Below are 14,726 nucleotides of genomic sequence, written 5' to 3' on the forward strand. Positions count from 1 at the left end.
GATGAAACTAGGGGAAACAGGAAGGGTAGTAACGCCTAACGTCCCTTCATGGCCCGCCGCCGCCAAGCGATCAGCAACACGATTCTGCTCTCTAAAAATGTGTCTGAACTCTACGAACTCAAAGGAGGAGCAAAACCTTATAATAGCTTTGATGAGGTTGCGACTGTTAAGACCCATAGAATGATTCTCAGAAATCATTTTGATTGCTGAAAAATAGAGCTTCTAAGTACTTTTCAACTCCACTTTTTTTTTTTAATTTTACATAAAATAAATAATAATTTTCAATGTAGAAATTATTGGAAAAAGTTTCCAAAAATACCATTAGCTTACCTGAAATTAAAACTTCACCCAAATATTTAAAAATATAAACACACATTCTTCATTTGAGCTAATTTTGTCACGTACAACACATCAGTTGCAATATATATATATATATATATATATATATATATAAAATCATCTGTTTCGTTAAAATTAAAACTTTATTCTAATACACTCAACATCATTTGAATTCTATGAACGAAGCTGAGCACGGTTTGTTCACTTTTGTCATCTGAAATAAGAAATAGGAAAAATTGGATATTCATAAATCAAATCAAATCAATAAACAAAATAGTGAGTTATTACCAAGCCTTGGAATGGTATGGCCCTTGGGATGATGGATAACAACAGGCTCTACAAATGATTCCAACAGCTCCAATCCATATGGCCTTAAGTAATCCATCTCTCCTGAACCAACAAACAAACACAAATATATCACTTTTATTATTCAAGAGTGAAATGTTTTTGAATTCATTTCAAAAACAAGAAGCTACGCGCCTAAAAATTGGAGGGATGGACATTCAATCGGATAAGTATATGCATTTTCAGCCACAGACGGTGCCCTGAATTTCGCCCCTCCAATTATTATCGCAAACTGTATTTTGGGTACTCTTGTTAGACCCACGCCCTGCCAATCAAAATTAAACCATGCTCAGTTATCGATACATACAGCACTAGACACTTGAAAATAAAACCTCACATTTAACTTTCAATAATAGCTTTAGGGATTATTATGAAATTTAATCTAAACGTTTTCAAACAAAATCAATTTTAGTTCTACGTTATTAAAAAAAATTAAAAAGTTATTTAAATGTTATATCTTTCAAACAAATTTATCGATAAACTGAAACAGTTTCATAACTTTTTTGTTGATGTTTGTAACTATATTAATACTAGTGTATGGACTCGGAGGGAGACTGGATCTGGTCTAAGTTCGACTCCTTTCTTAGCCTGGAGACCCTCCTTAATATTAGAGGTGTGAAGATTAGTAATCAGGAGGAGGATAAGGACAGACACTGCTGGGCCTTGACTAATAATGGTTCTTATTCTTGCAAATCGGCCTATGAAGCTTTTACCCCTAATAGGGCTGATCCTCCTTTGGAAATTTGGAAGTCCATTTGGGCCCTCAAAGTCCCCTACCGCATTAGGAGTTTTCTATGGCTGGGAGTCAAAGACAGGCTCCTCACGAATGCAGATAGACACAGAAGGCACTTGGCTGTATCTGGTGCCTGTAGCAGATGCAGCGGCCATGTGGAAACCTTATGCCATGCTTTGAGGGATTGCCCGAATAGTAGAAAGGTTTGGGAAGGGGTCCTTCCTCACCACATCCTTCCTTCCTTTATGGGGTTCTCTGATATTGACTGGTTCTCTGAAGGCGTTAATGGGAATTTGTTGGCCAGTATGGAGCACGGGGCTATTCTCTTCGCTATTATTTGTCACCAAATGTGGAAATGGAGGAATGAAGAGTTACTTGCTGAGAAGACTGTCTTTATTCCTGACCTCCGGTTTTACTTCTCGAAAAAACTCTCTGTTATTACAAAGAGTTTTGAAGGAGAGCCCCTGGTTCACCCCTCCCCGGTTAAAGAGGTCCAGTTAGTTGGTTGGAGGAAGCCCAGGGAAGGGGTTGTCAAGTTGAATACGGATGGCTCCTGCCTTAGTAATGGCAGAATTGCTGCTGGTGGAGTTCTTCGGGATGCTGGTGGCGCCTGACTGGCTGAGTTTACCCATAACTTAGGTACGGGCTCCTCCTTTACTGTAGAGCTCTGGGGGATCTTGTCTGGCATTAAACTCGCCATTCGCATGGGTGTTAAAAGACTTTCGGTGGAGTCTGACAATTTGGAGGCTATCAACAGGATTTCGGATAGACAGGCTGTTTGTCTTAAGAGTCAGAATCTCATTAAAGCCATCTTGAGGCTTCGTCCTGCCTTCGATTCTCTTACCTTCTCCCATATTTATAGGGAGCAAAACCGCGTGGCGGATCGCTTGGCAGCTGCTGGGCATGGGGGGATGTTAGGTGTTTCTACCGTTTCCGTTCCTCCTTTTATGTTACCTTCTCTTCTTGAGGATAGGATTGGGGTCAGTCTTCCTAGACTGATCCCGGGTTAGGTTTTTGTTTGTTTGTTTTTTTTCTTCCCTTCTTACCAAAAAAAAAAAATACTAGTGTAAACGTTTGACACTTTGACCAAAAAAAAAAATTGTGATTAATTTATATATAGAGGCTTAGTTATTAGCATTTAACAGATTTTTTTTTTTTGTAACTTTGTTAGTAACCCATTAAATATTTTAGACATAATTGATGTTTAAAAGCTCTTATATCACAATTAAATTGTAGTCAAAGTAGCATTTTCAAATTTTCAGCAATATATGGCTAAAATTAATCATGTTTCAAAATGTTAGGGTTAAAATTGAACCATTTTATATATTAGAACTAAATCGACACTTCACACTTCACTCGTTACAGTCATATTAGACACTTATCCCATAATTTTAAGGGTTAATTTTAGGTATTTTCTTTTAGTTTTGGATTATTTAATGTTTTTGGCGCTCTTGTAACCAAAAATCAGTACAGCATAGCAAGGATGGTTCCCAGGATATCTATGTACTCCCGATGTTGTAAGAAACTCTAAGCGCTAGTTGGGGATTAATAGTATTTGTATTTGTATTTTTTTTTTTTTACCTTTTAGTTTTGGAAAACTACGTGGTTTCGCTAATTTATAAATAGATGTCTGTGATTATTTTTTTTTGGTTAAAAATAGAAAACTAAGATTTTTTCCATTTATAAGTCAATGACTTTTAGGTTGAAATTGTCAATTTAACCGTTGATGAATCTCAAAATAGAAAATTGTAAGAATTGATAATATTGTAAGCATTATTAAAAAAAACAAAGTTGTCTGGATCATCTAGACGCCGAAATAGACAAAAAAAAATTTAATTCCGGAATTTAAGAATTAAAAAAGAAGAACAAGAACTCTTGTTTTTAAGAAAAGTAAAAAAGAAAGTTTTTTTTTTTTTTTTTTTGAAATTACGCTTCTCATTTAACAATGTTAGGACAGTTGCCATGATTTTGGTAACAGCGCAAACCACTGTTGCGTTTGTAAAAAAATACCACAAATACTTATCTGCAAGTCGACAAAAACCATATGGCATCTATATGTAATTAACCCTTTTAAATAGTACAATACATCTTTTAATCGAATTTATATGATAGTTTGTTTATTAACAAATAAAAAAATAGGCCTAATGCTCCCCCAGCCCCTTAACTTGTCCAAATTTGTCATTTTACCTTCCCCCAAACTCATAGAATGTCTTATTTACCCCTTAACTCCATAAAAGTGGTATTTCTCACCCCTTACAATCCGTTATCGAGACCTAAATTCATACATTTTTTTAAACGTTAAACCTATATTTGTGCTATTTTGTATGTGGCTTCTTCCCTAAAAACTATAAGTCTATTTTGGTACCTTCTCCTTACGTATAATGTCTTTAACTTGTTTATAGTAATGTTCTTGTTATTTGTATCTTTTATTCATTCTTTCTCTTTTTAACTTTTTTGGCTAGTTAAATTTTGATTATCTAATTTTTGTAATACAATATTATTGTAATAAACACATGAATGATCAATATAATTATTAAATTAAAACAAAATAAAAAGTTGATATTAAAAAAATATATTTTCAAACTCATTTGAATAAGTCCTATTAATTTTGTACTATAAATGGATAAGAAATACCACTTTTATGGAGTTAATGGGGTAAATAAGATCATAAGAGGTGATAAATACCACGTTTATGGAGTTAGGAGGTAAATAGGACATTCGATGAGTTGGTGATTGGTAAAATAACCAATTTGAACAAGTTAAAGAGGGGAGAAATACCATTTTATGGAGTTAAGGGCGTAAATAGAACATTCGATGAGTTTGATGGGTAAAATGATCAATTTGAATAAGTCAATGGAGCTGGATGAATATTAAGCTTAAAAAAATATAAAAATAGAAATCCTATTTTTACTAATACTAGCTCCTAATATTTTTAGGACCTATTCCTTAGCAATTTTAGTTTTTGAACTTTTTAGTATTGAGATTATTTAAGTGTGGTTTTAGTTAAGGAATAATTAATTAGTATCTTGACAGGGTTTTAAAAATGATGATTTTGAAAAAGAAAAAAAAGATTTCCACGATAATTATAGTAATTAACAAATTTAATTCAAATTATTTATTTTAATATTATCAATATTTCGTAACGGTTAAATTATATCTCCTAAAATCATTGATTTGTAAATAAAAAAATTAAACACTCTTATTTTTAAGGAAAAAAAAGAAACACAATCATTTTCGTTTTTAAATTAACCCTAATTTTAATATAAATTAACAACTTCATTGGGTACCTTGGCTTGCAGTCCCGGAAGACCCGCCGATAAAATTGCCCCCTGAAAAAGATAGACGCAACGCAAACACATCATTTATGCCACAACCAAACAGAAAAAGGTAAATGTATAACTACCTGAGAGAAGCCCAGAAGGCCATCGAACGGCCCTTGCTCAATCATTATATCCTCGATGTGATTCAGACACTTTTCGAAGTTGGTATACTCGGTGAATTCCTGAAACAGATCAGACCGAATTCATCGTTCTTTTCCCTTTTTCAATTAAATTAATAACAAATAAAAAAAAGGAACAAAATCTAGACCTTGTTGAACTGGAACCACTCATAATAAGGAGGATCAAAAATGCCTTCAACTTCGGATTTGCCTTGGGCTGGGTAAGCTGCGTCTGGAAAGACAAGATCTATCTTCTGCAAAACTGATTGAGGCCACTTAGTATACAACTGTTTCTTGAGAATGTCACCGCTGGTTCTGAATCCATGGAGGCATAGAAATCTGGGTTTTCTCGTGATCTTCTCCGCTTCCTTTACCATTTGCTGGAAATCCTGAAAAACGTGGTGGTTGTTTTTGTTTAGCAGAATGGATTGCTTTGGAAGCTGTATGATTTACTATTATTTTTATAGGCAAAAGAAGTGGCGGACCACCGGTTGAAAAATTAGGCATGATTGGCGAAAGCGATAAAGGTTCCCTGATGGTCAATCTGATCAACGGTGAAAGATGGGATGGATGGGCATTGGCTGGACTATGTTTAGCGGTCCTGATTTGCAGGGATGTTCAAGGAAGGGCTCTACCTTGTGCACACCCGCCATGTGACGTATATGAATGACACTTTATACAACATTAGAGGTCTCAAAATAAATCAGGCATTTAAGGTTCCGTGTAACCCGCACTCAAACGAGTTAGGATTGATCCATTTATGAATAGAATGGCCCATTTATGAGTTGAATCGATTCACCTAATCCATATAATAAATGGATTGAGCTGCGAATTAAATAGATTGAATTTTTAACTAATTTAATAATCTGCGATAAAATCGATGAAATTAGAAAAACATGAGAAAAAGAAAGAAAAACAATGGAAAAAATGGTCAAATATGAAAACATAAAAAAAATTGCTAGAAATTTGAAAAATGAAAAAACATGAAAAGTGTGAGAAACATAAAAAAAAAAGGGATAATGTATAAAATTATTCTTAACGTTTACATCTAGGAGTAGTTTTATCTCTAATGTCTAAAATAGTGTAATTTTACCTTTAACTTTGATAGATTGAGTCAATTGGAGAAATTCTTCATCAAATTGTTTTCTCGGTTATGAATCTTGTCATCTACGCATCACATGTGCGTCATTTTATCACTTATTAGTAACAGATCACAAACATATGATTAAATGTGAAATTAAAAAATAAAAATATACTATATTTTGTACTAGTTCGATAAAAAAATTCAAATATTTCACCGAATTTAAAAATTTTAATCTCTAATTCTATTATTAAATCGTAAAATAAATATGAAATATTATTTAATTCAACTTACGTGCAATTATTGCTGAATGAGGAAATGTTTGAAATTGATCCAACTTGCTAACTTTAGAGGTAAAATTGCTCTTGGCAGCAAATGTTATGAGTAAAATTGCTCGTTTTAGACATTAAGGGTAAAATTGCTCCTGGATGTAAACGTTAAGGGTATTTTTTCACATTATCCCCAAAATTGATAAAAAGGGGAAACGGTATAAACAAGAAAAATGGAAAAAAAATATGAAAAGCAATAAAAATAATAAAAAAAACATTAAATAAGTCGACGTATTTAACCTAGTTAATAAATGGGTTTAGCTACTGGTTGAAAAGTCAATCTGTTTAAGCCATTAATATTTCCTAAACAGAGTGTTATCATGATTATAATTTTTAAATTTGTGATTCAAAAAATCCATACAAAAGTCCGTACGTGACTGATATTCGTGAAAAGTAAACCTGGCTGGAGTCATGTCCTATGAGGTGCCGTTGTGATCAGTGGATGACACTTCGATGCTAAAGTCAGTATTGGGATTAAGAATGATAATAATTGACAAAAGCTCTTTTAGTAATCAGAAAGCATACCTCGAATACTTTGGGATTGAGGTATTTATATAGATTTTTGTAACCTTTGAGTATTAATGATGTTGTACACGAACAATCACGCCATTAATGCTCTTTATCACATTCATTGCTTATTCATGGAGTGCATTCGTTCCTACCTTTAATGTCATTAATGGCAATAACCCTTGGTTTCCCTTGAGACCGTTTCAGAGAAGGTATATGGGTGAATCTTAATAGATGAAGGATAGATGACAAATCCTATCCTCTCAACTCCGTTTGGCGTATGTCTTAATTGGGCGTATCATGTTCCGAGCCACGTGGCTTGGTATTATACTTGTGAACCCTTCTTTACTCTTACTATAACATTTTCGCTCCAAGGATAATATGCGGATCTTATCAAAAGCCCCCCTGAAAGTACCAAAAAAGCCCTTTAGGGCTGTTCATCTTCGAGGCGTGTCATGTACATTATTGCTCTGTCTGGCATTGTTTTTCTTGCTGTTCAGGTAGGGACGCATGACATGTTTGGCCCTGTTTCCGAAGCGCCTGAGCGCCATTTCTTATAAAAAAGGGGTCGTTTCACATTTGAGTGATTTCCTCTTGTCATTTCTCTGTATTTTCTTCGTATTTTCTGGTGATTTCCTGGGTTTGAAGCCATTTTCCTCCATTTCGAAGTTTCCTCGTGAATTCTAGTTATTATATGTAAGTGTTCTATTTTCATCCTTTCATATTTATTTTCTAAGCATTTAGAACATGAGTCAAAGCAGAGAGTTGTTAGAAGAAGACTCCGAAAAAAAAAATCCATTTGGAGCCTCGGCTTTCTTTTACCCCTATTGCCATTGTCGAAACCAAAAACCCAGTCTCAAGGGAGGGGGAAGAAACTAGTTCTTCAAACCCCAAAAGGAAAAGGATAAAAATCCGTATTATGGAGAATACAGGATCTATTGTTTCTTTAGGGGTCATAACCATTCTCAAAGGCTTGTATCCTTGGCTAAAGGACTTGGAATGTGTGGTACCGGGTCCTCAACATTCATGGTTGGGTGAGTAGGTGCTTTTTTATTAAAAAAGCAGATGGCGTATTATTGGGGTTCCCTAGATCCTAGAACTAGAATCCAAAGTTAAAACAATCCCTGAAGTTTACCCTTAACGTCGAAGCCAGGGCGGTGAGGCTTCTTAAGTCAATAGACGGCGGTCAGACGCCTGGTGCATCTACGCCTTTGGTGGATGCTATGAATGTTTGTGGTGGTTCAAGATCAACCCTTAACCCTCCACATTGTTGGGGATTAATTATCGAAAATCAACGAAGCGCATCAGAATGCCGCCGTTGGAATTTTCTGTAATCAAGTTAAATCGTGTCAGACTGCTACGGGATGAACTTCAAAACAAAATTAAAACAAAGATTAGGAACTCACGGGTGATGTCTCTTCTAGAGACAGCTGTAGGAAGATGAATGACACATCCACCATGAATCTTTCTAGAGCAGATCGGTCCAGTTCCACATTGAGCTACATCAACGCGTACGTGTATCCATATCTGACTATACAAGTGTTGTAGTGGTACTTCCTACACAACTATACAGATACTGGATGCATAGACCTTTAGTTATATTCGTTCCCACGAATAGAACATGTCTCAAACATTTTATGATTATCAATCAACAGATACTCCATACATGTTTCATAGCACAAGATATAAATATTATGAATTATTGCCTTTATTCATATGACACATACAATGTATTCAAACAATATACAAAATGCCTAATACATATTCCAGAACCAATGGCTACGAACTAGGGCACACTAACACCCACGTCTCCATTCTTGAGCCAGTAATAGTTACGCCTGTAAGTATTTCTTTATTTTTACTTCATAGTTTGTTGGGTCTTTTCCCTAATTCCTTTTGTTGACACAACTAGAGAAGCACCAACTTGGTGATTATTGGCATGCAACGTATGGCCATTCTCTTATGATGGAGTCGGACAAGGTTGTGGAGGATATTGATGAGGCCATTGCTAAAGTTCTAGTCGTGGTGGAGAGTCGGGTCAAATATACACCCACGAGCCATGTTACTCACGCCATCCGAAAGTCTTTGTGGTATTCATCAAATCTTCATTTTGTGACTTATTTTGATGATGCTTACTTCCATTCTAACCTTTTCCATTTTTTCCAGCTTTTTAACCATCTCTAAGCTTCGAAATCCGTCTTGATTAAGGTTGTGGCTAATGAGGCTCGTAACTAAGAGTTGGAGGAAGATCTAGCGAAGGAGAAGGCAAGCAATATTGCTACCCGTGTGATCATATAGGCCCATGAAATGAAAGTCGATCTGGCGAATGTCAATGAGGAATTAACAAAAGCTAAAAGGTCGTTGGCGGCGGCAAAAGAGGGGCGAAAGAAAGATAAGAAAGATCATGAATATGCATGTGGTCTTCGCTCTTACTATTATGGCGAAAGGCTTAGCATGGTTTATAAGAGAGATCATCTGGGGACTGGTCTAACCGAGCCTGAAGTTAATGTTCTTTCTGTTGAGCGATTTACGCAAGTACACGGTTTCACTTGTAGTAATAAAAAGATATCGATCCCACAGAGAATGTTTTTTCACAAAAGCTTATTTTGATATAGTTTAAATACGACTTAGGTTTATTAAATAGAAAACCGTTAATTAAATTTGGTTTTGAGATTGAATTAATAAGAATCAGATTAGAATATATGTAGAATATTAGAAATCAATTTCGTCTTGAGATAAAATTACAAGACAGAAACATTTAGCGTTTTAAAATAAGAGAAGAGTTGTACTTGTTTGCATTAAGCAAAGATACCAACTTTAAACTTTGTAAAAATTATAAGTATGTAATAAGTGAATTCCTTCAATTAAAAGGCTTTGAACCGTAGAGAATCCCCCTGATGTTGAGTAGATTTCTACCTTGACCAAGTTTATACTTATTTTCAATAAGCCGACCTAACGATCATATCGTCCGTAAGAATGAACTTGCCCAAGTGTTCAACAAAGTTTCCTTGTAAAGATTTTGAATTTAACTACGTTTTAATGAAAACACCAGAACTTTACTTCGGATCATTTACCAAAGTAACTACATAAGAATTTATTGAATTGCATGAACTTTTATTAGATGAAGTGTAAATTGATACAAGTTTACAGAGAAAAAAAAGCATGGAAGAATTCAAGAGGACTTAGTGAGTTCCAGGTTGTCAATCCTTTCCTCAAACCTCGTTAGAGTTTGTCAGGCTCCGGGGTCGAACCCGCTACTTGATCTTCTCGTTGAATCTTCGGAATAGAGATAATGTTTCTTCTACCAAAATGTAAACTAGTCTTCGAACAGATCTTAATCTAAATCTAATTGCTACTGTGTTTATAATTAATCTAAGAACAATGTGTGTATATCAGATTGCTTTTACAAAATTGAACTCTAACTTTGAATCGTTTCTGACTCAGAATTTCTGCATAAATTCTGTACTAATCTAAAAAAATCTAACTCTCTACAACTCTGAAATCAACTCTCTATTTATAGATGTTGAAGAGTCGTGTCCGTTGCAAAGAGACGTTTCTATCCACCCGAACGGACGCGTTTCTTTGAATTAAAACATGTGTAAACTGTGCTGGAGAAATCTCTGATGTTACCAAGATGGGGAAATTTCTGCCGAGATTAGGGAGTAAAATTTTGGTCTTCGGAACACAAGCGGGAGCATCTGGAATTAGCGTGTCGCGACCGAGATTAGGGAATCTCGATCGCGACACGGGAGTTTTTTCCCGACTCCGACATCATTCCGTCATCTTCGTTTTGGTGCGCTGATTTTCCTCGTCTTTTGCTCGTAACTTAGGGTTTTTCCTTCGTTTTTGACTTGTTTTCGTTCCTATTTGGATTTTACCAAATATTTAGGTACCTTGCATGAAAGAAACATATTCGGACGTAAAAATACTCTAAATAGATATAAACAACACGATTTCATAGTAAAATTGATACATATTAATGATATTTTAGGTATATTTTGGGCTTAACAAATCTCCACACTTAATCTTTTGCTAGTCCCAAGCAAAATTTCACTGAATTTATCCTTTAACTAATCTCTTTATGAAAATAAAACATATATCTTTGTATTTCTTTTTAAATTAGTTAAGCCGAAAAGATTAACTTCGCATGGCAAATTTATACGTAAAATATCAAACTAACTAGTATAAAGGAGATATATCATTCGTCTTGTATTTTCAATTTTTAAATTGAAGTATTCGGGACGATATAAGCACGCATGTTATTGAGTCTTTCGTCTCAAGGCATTTTAAAGCACAAAATTTCCTTTCCCAAACCTAAACTATTATATGAATTATATTAAATGAATTAAGTACTTAGGTTAATTTATTTGCTTAGTTACGCCCAAGATAAAGGTGGTCTCGATCGTAACTTTATTTTAATTGCTTTGTGTTAACTTAAGAGGTACCGACCATGCCATGAGTGGACGCAATCGTTACTTTAAACTTAAACACGCTTAATTTTTGTTTTAATTTTAACGTTCCTTCCATACCTCGATTGTGATAAGTATAGTCTCAATCGTGGTCAAAAGTACCATTTACTTAAGTTTCTTCCCTTTCATACCTCGATTGTGATAAGGTTGGTCTCAATCGTGGCCAAAAGTTAAGAATACGACTACTTGACTTAATTAACACGAGTTATAAAATTAAAATTTGTAACTTGGGAAAAAGAAAGATAGCACATTCATCCTCTATTGACTTAAAATTCAACATGTATTATGGCTAAAGTTTCCTTAAAAACTTCAATTGGTGTTAATTTAAGACGAAAATCAAACCGAAAAAAAATTGTTAGTTCAATTTAATGCCTATAAACCTAATTGAAAATTGAAAATAAGATTTATTTTATCATGAATTTCATGATATTAAATAGAGATTGATATAAAGAATTTTTACTTAAATACATTTACTCGAGACGTTTTTATTCAAATCGTATCGGAGATTTTATGAAAAATTTGAAAAATATTGTCCGTATAGAATTTTTATTTTCTAACGATAAAGATAACCTAAAAATAATCATATCCTAAAATTTTTTAACTTATGATCAATTTATAACATATGAAAATGTTAAGTTATGAAAAACAATGTTTTAAAAAAACTGACATTATTAAAAAGTATAACTTTGTTGAAAAATATTGTTGCAAAATGTGTTGCATATTAAAATGTTGCATATTGTATAAAAAAAATTGTTGCATTAAAAATTATATTTATGTTTATATAAATGGTATTTATTTTTATTCGTTGCATTTATTCGTACTAAAAATAAAACGATATAGGTAATATCTCCTCCCACACTTAATTTGGACCATGTCCTCATTGGTGCAAAAATTGATAAAACACAAAAAATTGTACAAAAATAAATCATACGAATTAAGAGATAAAAATTATGAAATAAAAATTATCCATCATAAGATAAAAAATTAAATTGTACCAAACATAGTAGTAAATATAAATATTGTACCAAACTTAAACATGACAAGATAAAAAATAAATAAAAGGATAATCTAAAACCTAAGCATGAGGAGGCGAATCTGGTGGAGACGGTGTGGTCTCAACATTTTGACGACGGAAGAATGATAATACCCGACGTCGTATTGACTTGTGCTCCCTCCGCAAGGTGTTGATATTGGTGTCCACCTTGGTGATTCTTGAACTCATTGCTTAGTTACTCTCAACCATATCATCCAACCTCAAGTTCAATTGACGATTGTGTGCATTCATTTGGTTCCAAATTTGTTGCAAATTAATGGGTTCATCAACATTAGGCTATTGGGCTTGTGGTTGTGGTTCATCATGCGCCTCCTCCTCACCCGCTTCTTCTTCACCTCCCTCTTCGGTACCTACACCATGTGAACTAGAGGCTCCTCTACTCGTATGTCCACTAAGATGTGCAATACGCGCCTCATACGAAACAAAAATGGGAGGACCATCTCTAAGCAATAAATTGGCTTGAAGAAGAGCCGCGATATCCAAAAGCGGTAAATAGCCTTGGTAGGAGAGGTTTTGAAAATCCGTTAATTCACCTCGTGCACCCATCATAAGTCCAGTAATAAAATTACCTAAAGGTACTTGCTTAGTGTGTGATGCGGCGGCACGGGCTAAATTATCAAAGAGCATTCCTATGCTATCAATTTGGAGACCTTTGAACAAACAATCAAGCACAAATAAATCCCGAACTTGAACTTTGGAACTCTCAACCCTTCCAAGCAAGGAGAAACTCAAAAATTTGTGAAAATAAAACACACAATTGTCACGAATCATCTTGCTAGAGGTGTTTTTGGGATAAAAATAGTTTTGGCCCAAAATTGTTTGCCAAATGGTGTGTGAATCAATCTCCTTAGGCCTTTCAACAAAGCCACTAGTTGGAAAACCAAACATATTACCCATAGCTTCATAATCAATAGTATAGGTGATACTATTATTCCTAAAAGTAATAAACTTCTTCCTCTTATCATATTTCAAAGTAACTAAAAACTCAATAATGAATTCATCATTATGAGGAAATCACATGCTTGCAAATGTATTCCAACCAAGAGTAGAAAGAAATTCATTGATTCGGTCAGAGAAAGATAACTCACTAACCATATCAAAATGGAGAAAAAGCATGTCAATGAACTCCATTTTGGTCCCGGAAAAATGAACATAGCGTTTTCCTTCAGCCTCGGTTTCAATGTCGAAAAATGCACCATATCTTACACGAAGACGATTGGCTTCGGTGACCTTTGGCTTTGTGTCCGAAAACTTTGGTTCTAGGCATGATAGTTTTTAGTGTTTGAGAATATGAGAGGAGAGAAAATCAAAAGTTTGAAAGGTTGTGTGTAAAATGGTAATGGTGAATGAATAAAAGAGAAAGATAGTGAATAAGGAATGAATAAATTGGGAAGAGTAAAAGGTAGAGTATTGGGAAGAGGTTTGTGTGTTTAATTGGGTAAAATTGGTGGTGATTTGATGTTTGTGTAAGGAGTAGGTATATATGGTTGAATATAGGTGTTTAGAGTTAGTGTAGGAATAGGAATAGACCATATTATGTGCAAAAATCGGAACTAATTAGTTCCTACAGGTCGCGACACGGTAATTTCTGGAGAGTATTTCTCCAGAAATTCGACCGTTTTGCTGCTCGCGTAGAGATTTCGCAATCTCTACCGAGATTCATGCCCTAGTGGCTGAAAAATGCGAATAAAAACTCTGTTTGGACGTAATTTCTGTGCAAATATGTTCTATAAATGAAAACATGTATACCTGAAATTTAAAAATACAAAAATAAAACATTAAATACAAAGAAAACCAAAGGTTTAACCTTATTAAATCTTGAGTAATGAAACATTAAATGCCTTAATTAGATTTAATGTATAATCAATGTGCATTAATTTATGTAAGTTAAATGAATAAGCATTTAATGTAAATGAATCTTGTAAGAGTAAAATGAATAAGTAGTGAATGTATATTAACTTTTTAAGTACTATTAATCATGTATTCATATTAAAACTTAGGCATTGCAACTTATGCAGATTAATTAAATTATATACAGATTCATGTGAAAGGATATACTGTTTCATTTTATCCGTTTATACATATACATTTTAATAATTAGCATGGTTAACATATATTAATAAAAAATAACCAAAGAATCAAACTTGATAATTTATTAAAAATGAAAAACATATATACATAACAAAACTAAGAAGAAAAATGAAAACAAAACCTATTTACAAACTATATACATACAATGGAAAATCAATCAAAACAAAACAGATTAAACTAAATTCTCATCCCTTTGAATTGGGATTCGCATAGCCCGGTAACGATCAATCTTCACTTGCACGAAGATCTGTCTTTCTTCCGCGGAAAGAAATCTTAAGCCGACTCTAAAAATACGCTTCACAAGACCCTCTTTTTCCAAAAATTCATAATCCACCATTG

General features: G+C 34.0%; 1 protein-coding gene across 1 annotated transcript; it reads right to left on the reverse strand.

Annotated features, from left to right (window-relative positions):
* Positions 1-355: 355 nt before the first annotated feature.
* Positions 356-5,385, reverse strand: LOC136201329 (uncharacterized). Its single transcript, XM_065991979.1, has 6 exons — positions 5,006-5,385; positions 4,821-4,919; positions 4,705-4,746; positions 820-949; positions 628-729; positions 356-553 (listed from the first exon to the last, which is right to left on the reverse strand). Exons 1-6 carry the CDS (start codon positions 5,231-5,233, stop codon positions 483-485), a joined length of 672 nt encoding a protein of 223 aa, XP_065848051.1. The 5' UTR covers positions 5,234-5,385; the 3' UTR covers positions 356-482.
* Positions 5,386-14,726: the final 9,341 nt, after the last annotated feature.

This window comes from Euphorbia lathyris, chromosome 7, assembly GCF_963576675.1.
Source record: "Euphorbia lathyris chromosome 7, ddEupLath1.1, whole genome shotgun sequence".
Lineage (NCBI taxonomy): Eukaryota > Viridiplantae > Streptophyta > Magnoliopsida > Malpighiales > Euphorbiaceae > Euphorbia > Euphorbia lathyris.

Coding starts and splice junctions, on each gene's coding strand:
- LOC136201329 (XM_065991979.1), bottom strand. CDS start 5,233: ATGGTAAAGGAAGCGGAGAAGATCACGAGAAAACCCAGATTTCTATGC. Junction 4,920..5,005: donor AGTGGTTCCAGTTCAACAAG/GTCTAGATTTTG, acceptor GATCTGTTTCAG/GAATTCACCGAGTATACCAA. Junction 554..627: donor CCATACCATTCCAAGGCTTG/GTAATAACTCAC, acceptor TTCTTATTTCAG/ATGACAAAAGTGAACAAACC.